Source organism: Alligator sinensis, unplaced genomic scaffold (genome assembly GCF_000455745.1).
Source record: "Alligator sinensis unplaced genomic scaffold, ASM45574v1 scaffold1112_1, whole genome shotgun sequence".
Taxonomy (NCBI): domain Eukaryota; kingdom Metazoa; phylum Chordata; order Crocodylia; family Alligatoridae; genus Alligator; species Alligator sinensis.
The window spans coordinates 1,015,985-1,029,317 of record NW_005842327.1 but is presented as its reverse complement, the minus strand read 5'-3'; the positions used below and the strand labels follow the sequence as shown (position 1 = coordinate 1,029,317).

Here is a 13,333-nt window from a genome sequence, read left to right as displayed (position 1 = left end):
ACAAAGCCTGGTCACGGAGCACCAAAATGATTTGCTACTGTCGGCTGCTACTCCCTGGGTCTGACCCTGAAGCCAATTTCCCAGCCATCAGACTGTGGTGTAGCCGAGGCCATAGCTGGCCAATTTTTCCATGAGGATTTCATAGGACACCAGATCAAAGGCTTTTTTAAAGTCCAGATATATGATGTCAATCTCTTCTCCCTTATCCAGGTGATATGAAACCTGGTCACAGAAGGAGATGAGATTGGTCAGGCAAGACCTACCCGCAACAAACTCGTGCTGGCTGTCCCTGAGGATGTCGCCCTCAGCCAGCTTATCAAGAAGGGTCTCTTTGATAATTTTCTCCAAAATCTTGATTGAGGTCAAGCTGATTGGCCTGTAATTCCTGGGGTCTACTTTCCACCCTTTCTTGAAGATGGGTACCACATTGACCTTCTTCCAGTCTTCAGGTACTTCACCTGAGCACCACGAGTATTTTTGCCAATGGTTGGGCTATGACACCTGCCAGCTCCTTGAGTACTCTAGGGTGTAATCTGACAGGACCAGCTGACTTGAAGGTGTCCAGCCTCTCAAGGTGTTCCTTTACAAGGTCTACACTGATGCTGGGTATAAATATGCCTTCACCCTGTCTGCCCCACATCCTGCTAGGCTGGGCAGTCCCTTTGGGCTGATGAAAGACCATCACAAAGTACCCATTAAGCAGGTTGGCTTTTTCCTGAGTGTCGGTTATCAGTTGTCCCATTTGGGTCAGCAGGGCGTCCAATGTTACCCTTGGTTTTTTTTTCCAACTCCCTACATATCTGAAAAAGGAAATTTTATAATCCTTGATATGTGAAGCCAGATGGCGTTCAGTTGCAGCCTTGGCTTTCCTGATCCTGTACTCCTCCTTGGTGGTGATTCTAGCCTTCTGTCCTTTATAAGTCTCTCTTTTGAGGCATAGGAGGTCCTCAAGTTCCCTGCTGATCCAAGGGGATTGCTGTGCCCTTTTGCTACCCTTCCTCCTAGATGGGATGGCCATCCCTTGTGCTGTCAGGATTGCTTCTCTGAGGAGCAACCACTCCTCTTGTCTTCTTATCACATACAAGGAAAATTCATTAAATCCATTATCTGTCACTAACTTGCTGCCAAAAGCAACGTGTGCTCAGCAGTGGAAACCACCTATGAAGTTGATCAAATGCAATCAATTGCTGAGCATGACTATAAAACATATGGCCCATTTTAGGCAAACATGCTGATCGGAATGTGTGTGTGTGTGTGTGTGTGTCCCTTAAAAAAAAAAAAAAAAAGTGGGTGGGTATTCCCTCCCTAGTGAACTGGCACAGGACTTCGAGGTACTGCATTACCAGGCTAGCATCAAGAGAGCCAGAAACAGCCCTGATATCTTTCCCTTGGTGCCAAAAATGCTACATTTGATCTTAACCAAAAAAGCTGAGATGGAAACATACCACAAGGATAGATTAATACAGCCTATCTTATAAGACACAGTATAGTGCCCATTGCTTTCACCCCCTCTCAGTGTCAATTCCTTTTCAAGTCATGGTGAGCCACTTGTGACATTTCATACATTTTTACTTCCACTTCACAGCTGAACTTTGCCTTTCTTTTCCATTTCCAATTATTCCTGTTCTCTCACCAGCCTTAAATGCCTGGCAAACATCACAAAATGGGGCCCCAGACAGTTCACCCACAATCCCTCTGTTGCCCCCTCTCTCAGCCTGTCACTTATGATTAGTGTGGCCCTGTCCTCCATGAGGAGAAGCTAGACCAGGTTACTCTGTGCCTCATTTACATATACATTTTTGCAGTATCCCAGGACTCAGGACAAGAACACAGTTCCAGTCATGTCTGAGGAGCTAATTAGCACACGGTTCCTTTTTTGTGGGGGGAGTACATTCACATACAGAGCAGTGCTGAGCTATGGGGTCACTATGGCTTGAAATCCTATTGACTCAGTTAGGGCTCAGCCCAATGAACTATGTGGTAAATCACGAGCCTTTTGGCTTTGAACTAATATCATGCATAGTTTGTACTATGTATAGGTAGGTGCCAACATGGTGCTTAAAAGTGTGTTTATGGAGTACCTGTGCTAAAACTTGCAGCAGTTTAAAAAAAAACCAACATGCATCAACTGGATGAGCAAAGTGTATGGGTACAGGATGCAAATTACTACAGCTATGTTTAATTGCAAGGTCATTGTCTTCAGATTTGCAGCTCCACACTTCCATGTGCTCAGGGAGAGTAAGGAGAGGGGGAAGGGGCCACTGGGGGTAGAAATTGGGGGAAGTAGAGGGGCAAAGGGACTACCTGATATCCCAGATTTATTTTCCCTGCTTTGGCAGTGGGAGGGGGATAAATTCAAGGCAAACCTCCTTAGCTTTTAGCCCTGTCAAATTATAACAAATTTATACATTTTCCATATATAAAATCTAATTATTCGGAGGTTATCTTATAATCAGGGTCATATTCCATTCATGTAAATATGGTGATATTGCTTAAATACTTTTTCAGAGACTAAATTTGATAGGTTACATTGAATGTTTCAATATGGCAAAATGCTTAGTATAAAAATAGATAGTGAGGAAAAATAAAGTTTCCAGTTGTAAGAACACTGTAAATAAAAGATTGATTGATTTGATTCATTTATTTGTTTATTTTTGCCTCCTTTCTCAGCAGAGCTTTGGGGTGGCTTACAATCAGAAACAGAGTAACTTATAAAATAATAAGACATGACTTCATTCTTTTATTTTATAAGTTATTCTGTTTTCTTATTGTAAAACAGCTTCAATGGGAAAATAGAGTATGAACATAAAACAGACTCCCTGTTCCCCCAGTAGTATTCCAGCCAGCTTTGTTTGCAAAATTCCTGCCCAAAGAGGAAGGTCTTACGCCACTTCTGAGCAATTGCTTGTTGAAGAAATACAGTAAGTGCATAGAAACAACCTTGTCCATTATTTATTACACAGAAAAAAGATTGGTTCACTTCATTTGGGATTTTGGGGAGAGACTATATCTAAAGGCACAATTTTAACAAACAACATAACATGACCAACCTTTATCTAATGCTATTATTTTATAAAAAATCATTTTGGATATTTGGTTATTGCTTTTTATTTGGGGGAAAAATTGGTTTGTTGTTTTTCAGTTTTGCAGTTTCAGTATTTTCCTCTAATTTTACCCTTAGAAGCCATTGAACTGAAAAGAAGTTTTAAAGAAACTTTCTAAAAAAATGTCAGCTGAAGACACATGCTGGGCATGGAAAACTTTGGCATGGGAAATTAAAGCTTTTAAAAATGAAAAGCAACCAGGAGTTTAAAAGTTCCAAGTAACAATACGTTATAATGGAAAACATTAATGCATCTTCACCAGAAAGGGCACTATCAGTAGTATCCATAATAGGTTTCTATATGTTTTTATGTGGCTATTTCTGGTATTCCCTTCAGATTGCCACACAGTGTTTGAAGGCCCTTTGCAAGCAAAGTTTCATGAATTTAGAAAATAAGAACACATCTGTGTTTGTATTCTACAGTTTGAAGAAGGTCCTGATCTCCAAGCTTATAGATGATAGAGATTAGCAATAAAATGAAAAATCCATCTCTAAGTTATTTTTCCCAAAGCCTTGTGAATCTGTTATGATTTTCCCTATGAACAAGACTTTGTACAGTCACTATTCAGAAAGATAGCACAATAAAGTTTAAATTTCATTCATTCATTATATGACATTTGGAGACATGTTCCATTACTGCAGATTGATTTAATGTTTTAAAATCATTGAACGGTAAGAGTTATAATCCAGTATAATAAAATAAGGTAGAATTTTAGGCAGAAAACTTTAATAAAGCAAAGAAGGTGAGAATTGTGTTTTGACTGAAGTCATGACCAGTTTTTAAAAGCACTGACTTTCTGTTTCCTCTGTGATTTTAATTAAATCCTAGGCTAGAGCATATCTCTCACCAGAAGATCTTTTGAAAGGAGAAACTGAAGAAGCATTGGAACATGTACAAATAGCTATAAATATTTTAAAGAGTTTCAAGAATTCATTTGTTAGCCACAGAAAAAAGTTGGAACGTTATTTCACCAATGGAAAGGAATTTAAACCATGGGATTTCCAGTCGAAGATGGTGTTTGCCAGATTTGACATGTTTTTCAACCGCTTAGTTAAAATTGAGGTATTATTTACAATTTGACATAGCCAAATTTCAAGTATTTTAGAATATCTGAGAAATATGGGGCTAGATCCAATAAATGACTTAAGAATCTAAAAGTTAAGTGGACCCTGGACCCTGGGGTAGAATCCAGAAACCAGAGCTGGGTACCTATGCGCTCCCTCTTCAGTCCATGGGGAGCATGAGTGACTGGTGCCTCCTGAACCTGGGGGGGCACCCGCAGAAGCTGCTGACCCTTCCAGGGGGGGCACCAGCCCTACCGACAGTGTCAGCTGTCGGGGGGGCACTGGCCCTGTCAGGGGGGCACGTGCACCCCAATTCACAGTTTACCAGTCGCCTATGATGGGGAGCTTCAGAATGGTGATCCAAATAAAGAGCAAGGAGCCACTGAGAGCTACCCAATAGGTAATATTAGGAAGACAGGAATGTCTATAACCCTGCCAAAGCTGTGATGCTTGATTGCTGCCCTGGATCACGCACCTGTCTAGACACTTGCGATCTACAATACAGAATCTTCTCCTGAGTGTGGGTCCCTACAACTGTTTGCAAACTGTACTACAACTTACTTTTCAGTTTTCTTAAAACTTTTTTTTCTTTTAAAACTTTTCTTTTATGATGGTACCCACTTATTAAAGACCCACCTACTATCTTAAGAGATAAAAGAACCAAAGGGTAGGTCCAATAAAAGGCTTTGATGGAATTTAGGTGCCTCGGTCAAAAATTGTGATCCAAAAAACCCATGTTCTATTGCCACTTAACCTCTGAGGCAACTTCACTCACCAGTCACCTCCCATGAATTCTGAATTCTTTTCTGTACGATGAAGCAACTTCTAGAGGAAGACAGATGGTATAAAAATATATTCAGAAACAGTTACTTTAATCTCTCTGGGTCAAGAGACAATGTTATGTGAATGCAGAAACCATGCATTTAATTTGGCACAGATTTTGAAGGTTATACTAGGTTCAGAGTTACTTATTTAACTTTTATGTTTAATTTCATAGCAGCATTATGAAAAGAAGTCAATATATTATCAATTAATATATTTTAGTAGCATTAATTCTTTCTGAACTGGAAGCAGACAAAATTATGCAAATATTTAACTTACATTAAATGTGGACAATTGTAATTTGCTCCTAATTCCTTTCTACATTTGCACATGAGACTGCAAGGGTGAACCCCATGTCCAGATGTAGTTATTTGCAGAAAACAGGCCTCCTTTTTGCACATCAGCTACTCAGGTTAATGTAGATTTTAACTCTGTTTCTCTCTCTCTCTCTCTCTCTCTCTCTCTCTCTCTCTCCTTTTGCTTTCGTCAAAATGATTCAAACTAGGCAAACAAGTCTTAGATAATATGTTTTTTCTTTGGTTTCTGTCAGGGCATATCATTAATTATATTTTTCACTGATTGATTTTAGAATATTTTTGTTAATATGTTGGAACTTCAAAAACTGGAAAAGCTGGAGTTTGGTGGAGTCAAGGGAAAAATCTTAAGTGAACAAACCTGCAGGATGAATGAAGAGTTTATGGAAACCTGCAGAGTTTTCAGAGAGAGAACATATGATCCCACAGATTACAATAACCTGGTAAGATTGCACTGGTGTTTCTTAATATTTTCTAAGGATACCTGTTAATAGATTTAGTAAGTGTGAATGAGAAATTCACAGCATAGAGTGTAGCCTGACCTACTGAAGTCAGGAGCACAACATCCCATCTAACTTCAGCATTTCTTGCTGGTCTAGTGCCTGTCTTCTCCAGAATAGGATTTTAAAAGTTTTCTTTTGGCAGTCTAGTTGAATTGTTTGGAAACTTTTTTTATGTAGATAGAACCTATCATGAACTATTCCAAATTTGAATGTAGGGCTTTTGAGATTTAAAAAAATGAATACTGTAATACAGTTCTTTGCTATCTACAATTCTGTTGCTGTTTACTTCTTATAATTAGCTTTGCTACAATCTTATTTCTAAAGTTTGCTAAGATATACCTCAGTGACTGCTTGCAGATGTGGAAAAAACGGTGCTTTACTTTAAGCTTGGCATGCTTCTGTGTCAAGCCCAGCACATGTCTGGAAGAGGCACCACGTTTCTTGGACCAGGCTCTCCCAACATCTGTATAAATCAGGCACTTTAGTAGGGCTTTTTTGGTGCTTTTATCTTATAGCTGATTTAATCAACTATTAAGTAAAAGCACAAAAAAGCCCTGCTGATGCATCCAATCTATACAGACACCATGGAGTTAGGCTGAACTAACATGCTGCTGCTTCTGATAAAGTGTGGGGGTTTTTTGTTTTGTTTTGTTTTCATGTCTGTCAGCAGCCATTATCAGTTTCAATATGTTTTGGACACGAGTAATAAACTGTAACTTCAAATAAATTATATTGGAAAGATGGGGTACAATATATTTGTAACGCGTTATCTAGCGCATCATGTTGCCTGACAATAATATTTAGCATTTTATAATATATTCACTAAAACTCTTTGGATATTTAGAACATGATTTGAAATCATGATGTTTTATATTGTGGTTAATGCTTTATAGCAGCTTCTTTTATTCATTTGAAGATTTCAAAATTGATTCATTAATTTTTATAATTAAATCTTGAAAACCAAATTTTTGGTTTTAAAGGATTCTATCTTCTTCTGCAATGATTCATCAAATGAAATTAGTCTGTAATCAAGCTGGCTAGTTACGTTTTGAAAGAATTAAGGGTATAATGTTAAGAAATGCTGAAAGCATATGTTTTTATGGGTTTCCCATTTTAATGGCATTTTAATGTTGGTTTCCACACAAGGGCTAGTTATTGGAGGGCAGTGGGGATGGATCACCCTGGTTGAAAACCACTGTCCTAGAGCCTTTGGAGTTTATGGAAGAGCTGCTGCTGGCTGCAGTAGGGTTAGGATTTTATTTTGAGTACTTTAATTTCACAAGTGAAAAATACAGGGGGAGCTGGGATTTTTGTTGTTGCTGTTGTTTTTGTTCTTTTTTTAACATCAACCCAGCAAATCTATTTGCCATCTGAAAATTAAGGTAGGTTCTGACTTTCTCTTGCATCAACACCAATAACAAAAAGACTGCAAGCCAAATTACGCCCTCATCTACACCTGGGAATCTTTTTTGTCTTTATGACACCTGTGCAACCCACTGCCTGTATTGGGTTTGCAGAGGAGGAAATAATTGAAACTTAGGCTTTCTGTCTTCTAACTGTGGTGGATCTGCAGGACTTTCAGTAGTAAAAATAACAGCAGATGATTTTTATCAAAACATTAAGCAGATGGAAGTCAGAGTGCACCCAAGGAGCACATCTTTTGGGTAAGAAGTTATCTTTTTTTACCAGATGCATTTTGGACAGAAGCAAATATTAAGGTTATATAAATAAAGTTAACAACACAGGGAGGACCAAAAACAAAAGGCAAAAATCACTACAGTACCACTGGGGATATCTGAACATGTTACGGTTCTGAAATTATAAAAATGTTGTGAATATGATCTTGCCATTTGTCCTTTGCAAGCAAAGAAGGCCGCATCCAGCGGGGGGAAGGGGGCAGCTTGGAGAGCAGTGTCTAGCTGGTAAGTCCAGCGGGAGGAGGGAAGGGCCATGAGGAGAGCAGATAGTGGCCCCCACAGTGAGGGAGGAAGTGGGGCTGGGGCTGGTGCAAGGGCAGGTGCTGCTTAGCCGTGGCATGACAGGATGTGGGGCGGAGCCAAGGGTGGCTTGTCCAGTGGGTGTAGGGAGTGGGGGGCAGCTTCCTACCGCTTTGCACACCTTTAGGGCAGGCATGGGGGGCATGTGACCCCTGGATTTGTGCATAGGGCAAAGGTGGCCTGTGGGCTTGGGACCAGGGGCTGCACCAGCTTCTTCCTGGTGGGGGGTTTTGCTGGGGCTGTGCTCAGGGTGGGTGGCGGTGGGACTGGGAGGGGTGCCTACATCAAATTTGGGGCATCAGTAGCCCATCCCATAGGTTCCCTCCCAGTGCCACTGCTGTCCACCCTGCCCTGGCCCAGCCCCACCCCCCTATCGGGAAGAGGTTGGCACAGCCCCTGGCTCCAAGCCTGCAGTGGGCAGCCCACCTTCACCCTGCACACAAATCTGGGGGACAAATGGCCCCTATGTCTCCCCCAGTGGTGTGCACGGTGATGGGAAGCTGCCCCCTCCCCCAACCCCGGATGAGCCGCCCGCAGCTGTCCCATGCCCTGCCCCACCCAGGCTGGGCAGTGCTTGCTCCTGCTCCAGCCCCACTCCCTCCCTCACTGTGGGAGTATCAATCTGCCCTCCCCACGTGCCTCTTCCTTCCCACAGACTTATCCAATAGACATTGCTCTCCAAGCTGCCTGGGTGCATTCCTGACCACACATATTCATGAGATTGTGTGCATACATGTGGCATTTATCGGTGACATTATCAGCCAAAAAAGGCTGGTTGCTAATACTGTCAATTTTCTTTTATTAGTGCGTATACGATATGGACCAATATATTGGTGCATATCTAGAAGTAACATACCATTAAGTTCAGGACAGGGGATACGGCTAGAGCAGTTCTGCATTTTGATGACTTCCTTGCTGCAGTCTGGTTACAAGTCCATATTTTCCCACACTCTCTGGGCTTCGGTGTATGTAATCTTTAACTCATAGTTGTCTCCTATTAAAATGTGGCCTAACTGTTGCTATTATGAATAAATATAAAAAAAAACTTAAGTAAAATTGACACTGCTTTAATAGAAGTTCTAATCCATTATTTAAAATGCAGCTATCATCATTTCAGGCAAAATATAGCTTGCCATTTATTATGCATTATCAATTGTTAAGGCACTGATTTAATGACTGACTGACCTGTGACAAAAGAAACTTTATAGTGCATCTTAGAACACTAGTTCTATATGTAAAGCCTATTGAGATTTCTATTTATTGGCAGCTAAAGTGTACTTAACAAGATTAGCTTTCTCTTTTTATGGTGAGCATGCTTACTTATGTATGCAGGCATAGTGTTGATAGAAGAAGTGAAAAAGTAATACCGAGTACCAATTAATGTCCTGTTTTTCCTGTCATCACTGAAAGATTATTTTTATTCAGGTTTTCAGAAGCTATTTACCTTTAGGTTTTGTAATGCTAACCAGAAGCTTTACTAAACAATAGCTGTCAACATAAAGCTAATTTGTTTGTCAGAAACTTCAAGGTTCTCACTATTCAGTATACAATATATGCATTGTGTGAAGCTATTTCTTAGAAAATGTTTTACAAGCATCTCAATATATAAAGTACCCTACTTGGTTACTTAATATACAAATGAAAATATTTGAAATTCCAGAAACGACTTCAAGCAGTGATCAGTTTTGTAACACAAGTAATGAGTCTGATCTTGACAAAGACTAAAAAACAATTAGAGTACAAATCTGGGTGCTCAGTCTGAGAACCTTGAATGGATTTTCGGTGGGTGAAATATGTGTATGTGAGGATATGCCACATCTCATTAGCAAACTCTGTATGAGTTTTTCTTTAATTGATTAGATGTGGAAAAATTCATCTAGTTTTTCTCTCACATGTTGTGAACTCATATATTTTTCTCAACTGTTGGGTGGATGATTTGAAATATTCTTTCCTAAAAATGTCAGATTTCATTTAATGTCTACTTTTTCCTTCCCACGTTTCTTTTCTTATAGGTTTACTTACTGTATATCCCCATGCCAGATAGGCCTCGCTGGAATTCATTTAGCTCTCACTGGTCACTGATAGTGAATATTTGTGAGACTTAATCAAACTATCGCTTGTGTATAATGTAAATATGTGTGAAAAATGCTGCATGTGTAACTTTATTTTTGGCTTTGACCATGTTTTCATCTAAGTGTAGTTTTAGAGAACAGATTCTTAGCAGAGGTACTGGAATTGTCTTCTTTGCATTTCCAACCTGTTGCAGAATGAGAACATGCTTGTGTTAATACTTTTTGTCCTCTTCAGTTGCATCTTGCAGGAGTTATGCAAATCTGAATGTGCTTCTGCAGCATGGTCACACAAATTTTAGTCAGATTGCATCCTTTTGAAGTTAACAAGAAGCTGGTCACACATGTATCTAGGAGGGCATGGCATGAGCATTGTGGCTTTGGCTTTTATTTAAAAATAAAAGTTGATAGTCAGTCATTTACATTCAGTCTTTGCATGTTAGTCTAAGCTGCAGAAATTAAACTGAGAAACAACTGGACACACATTTATTTTTGATTCAGGGAATGCAACCACATGCCTACAGTGGCTCAGGTCAGAAGCTGAGGGTGCTAGAGCATGGCTCTCGGACATGCAGCCAGCATGGGCTGTGTGTTTGTTTCCTTTTCCTGCTGCCCCAAGGTCTCTGGGATTTGCAGTCCAGAATCACAGCAGCAGGGCTCTCCAGGGTTGCTCATCAAGTCCTCTTCCTGCTTCCAGGTGCCTCTGGGATTTGTAGTCCACAGTGCTCCCCCCCCCTCCAGCAACTCTTTTTGGGTGGAGCAGACAGCACAGCACCGTCCAGCCCAGGGCTGGAAAGCATGCTGGGATGATGGGAGACTGATTTAACTTGAAGCAGGAAGGGTTTCATAAACCAGTTTGAACCAAATCAGTTAAGTCTGATACTACATTCAACCAGGTTTATCTTAAACCAGTTTCAGCCATTTTGCAGCTGGTCTATGTGCACTGAGATTCTGTTCTGTTACAGGTTTAAACCAGTTTCTGATTGATAACTTAAACCAGTTTGTGTGTTACTTCTGTCCCTAGCTGTTGCAAAGCTGGCCACAGTTCCATAACTCAGAGCCTACCACTAGAACATAGAATTGAAATAGATCCAATAAGTCATTGACACTACACTGTCACAGGCATCTACATCATAATTTTTTGTAAACTTATTGAGCTACTTCTTGGAAGCAGTTAGTATGTTTGCCCCAATTACTCTGATTGATTAGAACAGGGGTTTCCAACCATTTTTAACAAGTGTACCCCTTCTGGTGGTGACAACTGGATGCAGAGCAGGTGTGGTGGAGTTGCACGCAGTGGCCACTGCCACCACCCACCACACCATGCCGCCACCACGTGTCACTTTCCCACAGGCAGTTGCACATGCACAGAGGTGGATTAAGCTGTACTGGGGCCCTGGGCAAACACATCATTGGAGGTCCCCTGCTCCCATGGGAGCTGGGCTGTTGGGGGAGAGGGAGGCTTCCCCTCCTGGTTCTGGCGGAGGAGGCTGGGTTGACCCTGCCAGGCTGGGGGTGGGTGGGGCACATGCTTGCCTCTTCTCCCTGCTTTCTGCCCCGCTCCCCTGCTGTGGCCACACACACACACGCACACTCTCTCTCAAAGATGGACACGCAGAGATGCACACACATGCACTCGTGCGCGCGCACAGACATGCCCAAGTACACAGAAATGTATGCAGACACATGCGCACGCACACAAACACATACACCAAGATGCGCACAAACACATGCACAGATGCACACATACATACACAGACAGAAGCAGATGTTCACACACAAATACACATGCACACCCAGCCACACACTTTCCCCACAAAAGACTTCCCCTTTCCCCCACTCGACCACTATGAGGTAGCCCCATCCCCACCCCTGCCACAAGCTGGCCCTGGCTCTGTCTCATTCCTGCCTGGCCTGTTACACTGACCTGCAGGCATTGCTGCCCAGCGAGTCTATGCGGCCACACACACGCAGAGGGCCAGTCTGAGTCAGGCCAGGAGCGCTGCGCCACACCTCTGCAGGTGGGTGGCAGCACTAGGAGGGGGGGCTACAGGGGGTCAAGGTGAATTTGGGGGGGCTATAGCCCTGCCAAGGCCCCCCCCCCAGTGCTGCTAGCTGCCTGCAGAGGCTCAGTGTGGCACTCCCGACCCAGCCCCTCCCCCCCCAGGCTCAGCACTGTGCAGCACTCCTGGTTGGCCCAGCTCCAGCCCTGCCCCACCATCCCCACTGGGGAGGGACCTCACTCCTGGCTGCAGGGAAACAATGTGAAATTAAGATTTTAAACTGAGTGCCATTTTCATCTTCCTGCTGGAAGACAAAAATGTGCCAATTTTAAAACCCCACTTTTGCTTCCCTCTTAATGAGTTATCCAGGGCCCCAAATTGGTAGGGACTCCTAGGCTTGTGCCCAGCTGGCCTGTGGATTAATCTGCCTATGCACATGCGGCTGTGCGGGCTGCTGATGGGCCTTGCACCCAGCCAATTGTCCAATGGCCGTGGGAAGGTGGCATGGAGTGGTGGATGGCATCACGGGGTGGTGAATGGTGGCAGCAGCTGCTGCATGTGAGCTCCCTCCTCCCCCTCCCCACGTCTGGCCAGCAGACGGGTGCCACTGCCATCGCTCCCCTCTTCCCCCCATCCCTCCTTTTGGGAAGTGGCGGCATGGGGTTGTGGGTGGCAGCGCTCTGTCCCCGCCCGCCCATGCATACCCCCTAGGACCTTTCCAAGTATTCCTAGGGGTACACGTACCCCTAGTTGACAACCCCTGGTTTAGAATGCTGCTTTAGAACCTCACTGCTCTAATTGTTAGGAATCCATTTGAGATTTTGTTTGTCCTTAGTTACTTCATTTGAATAGATGGAACATTCCATTTTATTTAGGACTACCTTACATCAAAGGTCTTCCTGGCCAGCTCCCCCAAACTGGTATCACAATTGCATAGGGCAGGGTTGATCCTGCATCCAAGTAGTTGATAGGTACTTTGCTATTGACTTCAGTGACATATTTTGCTCTAAAGCAGGGGTTGGCAACCCCCAGCACATGTGCTGAGCATGGCACGTGAGGCCATTTTCCTCCGCACACCTAGGGACCAGGGCAGGGAGGCAGCAGCTGTTTGCAACCTCCCAGCTGCAGCTGGCCCCGACTCTGGGTAGCTGCTGCCAGTCAGGAGCTTGGGCTGCTGCCAGCAGGTGGCTGGGAGACTGCAAGTCCTGCTGCAAGCAGCCCGGGCACCATGACCGGCAGCAGCTACCCCAGTCTGGGCTGGCTGCAGCCAGGAGGCTACAAACAGCTGCTGCCTCCCCGACCCAGCTCCAGTGGGCTCAGTGCTGGCACCTGCTGCCTTCCCGGAGCCCAGGGCTGTGAGATGGCGGAGGCTGGGGCAGGGAGGCAGCAGCAGCAATTTATAGCCTCCTGGCTGCAGCCAACCCAGGTTCTGGGTAGCGGCTGATAAGCCAGAAGCC

The 13,333-nt window shown here is 43.3% G+C and overlaps 1 protein-coding gene across 1 annotated transcript in view; it reads left to right on the top strand.

The window, feature by feature from the left end:
* DNAH11 (dynein axonemal heavy chain 11) overlaps window positions 1-13,333 on the top strand; it is a 279,731-nt gene that overhangs the window by 21,198 nt on the left and 245,200 nt on the right. Inside the window, exons 7-8 of the mRNA XM_006028586.3 lie at window positions 3,933-4,166; window positions 5,580-5,747. Coding sequence (XP_006028648.1) covers window positions 3,933-4,166; window positions 5,580-5,747 — 402 coding nt within the window. The remainder of the gene's footprint in view (window positions 1-3,932; window positions 4,167-5,579; window positions 5,748-13,333) is intronic.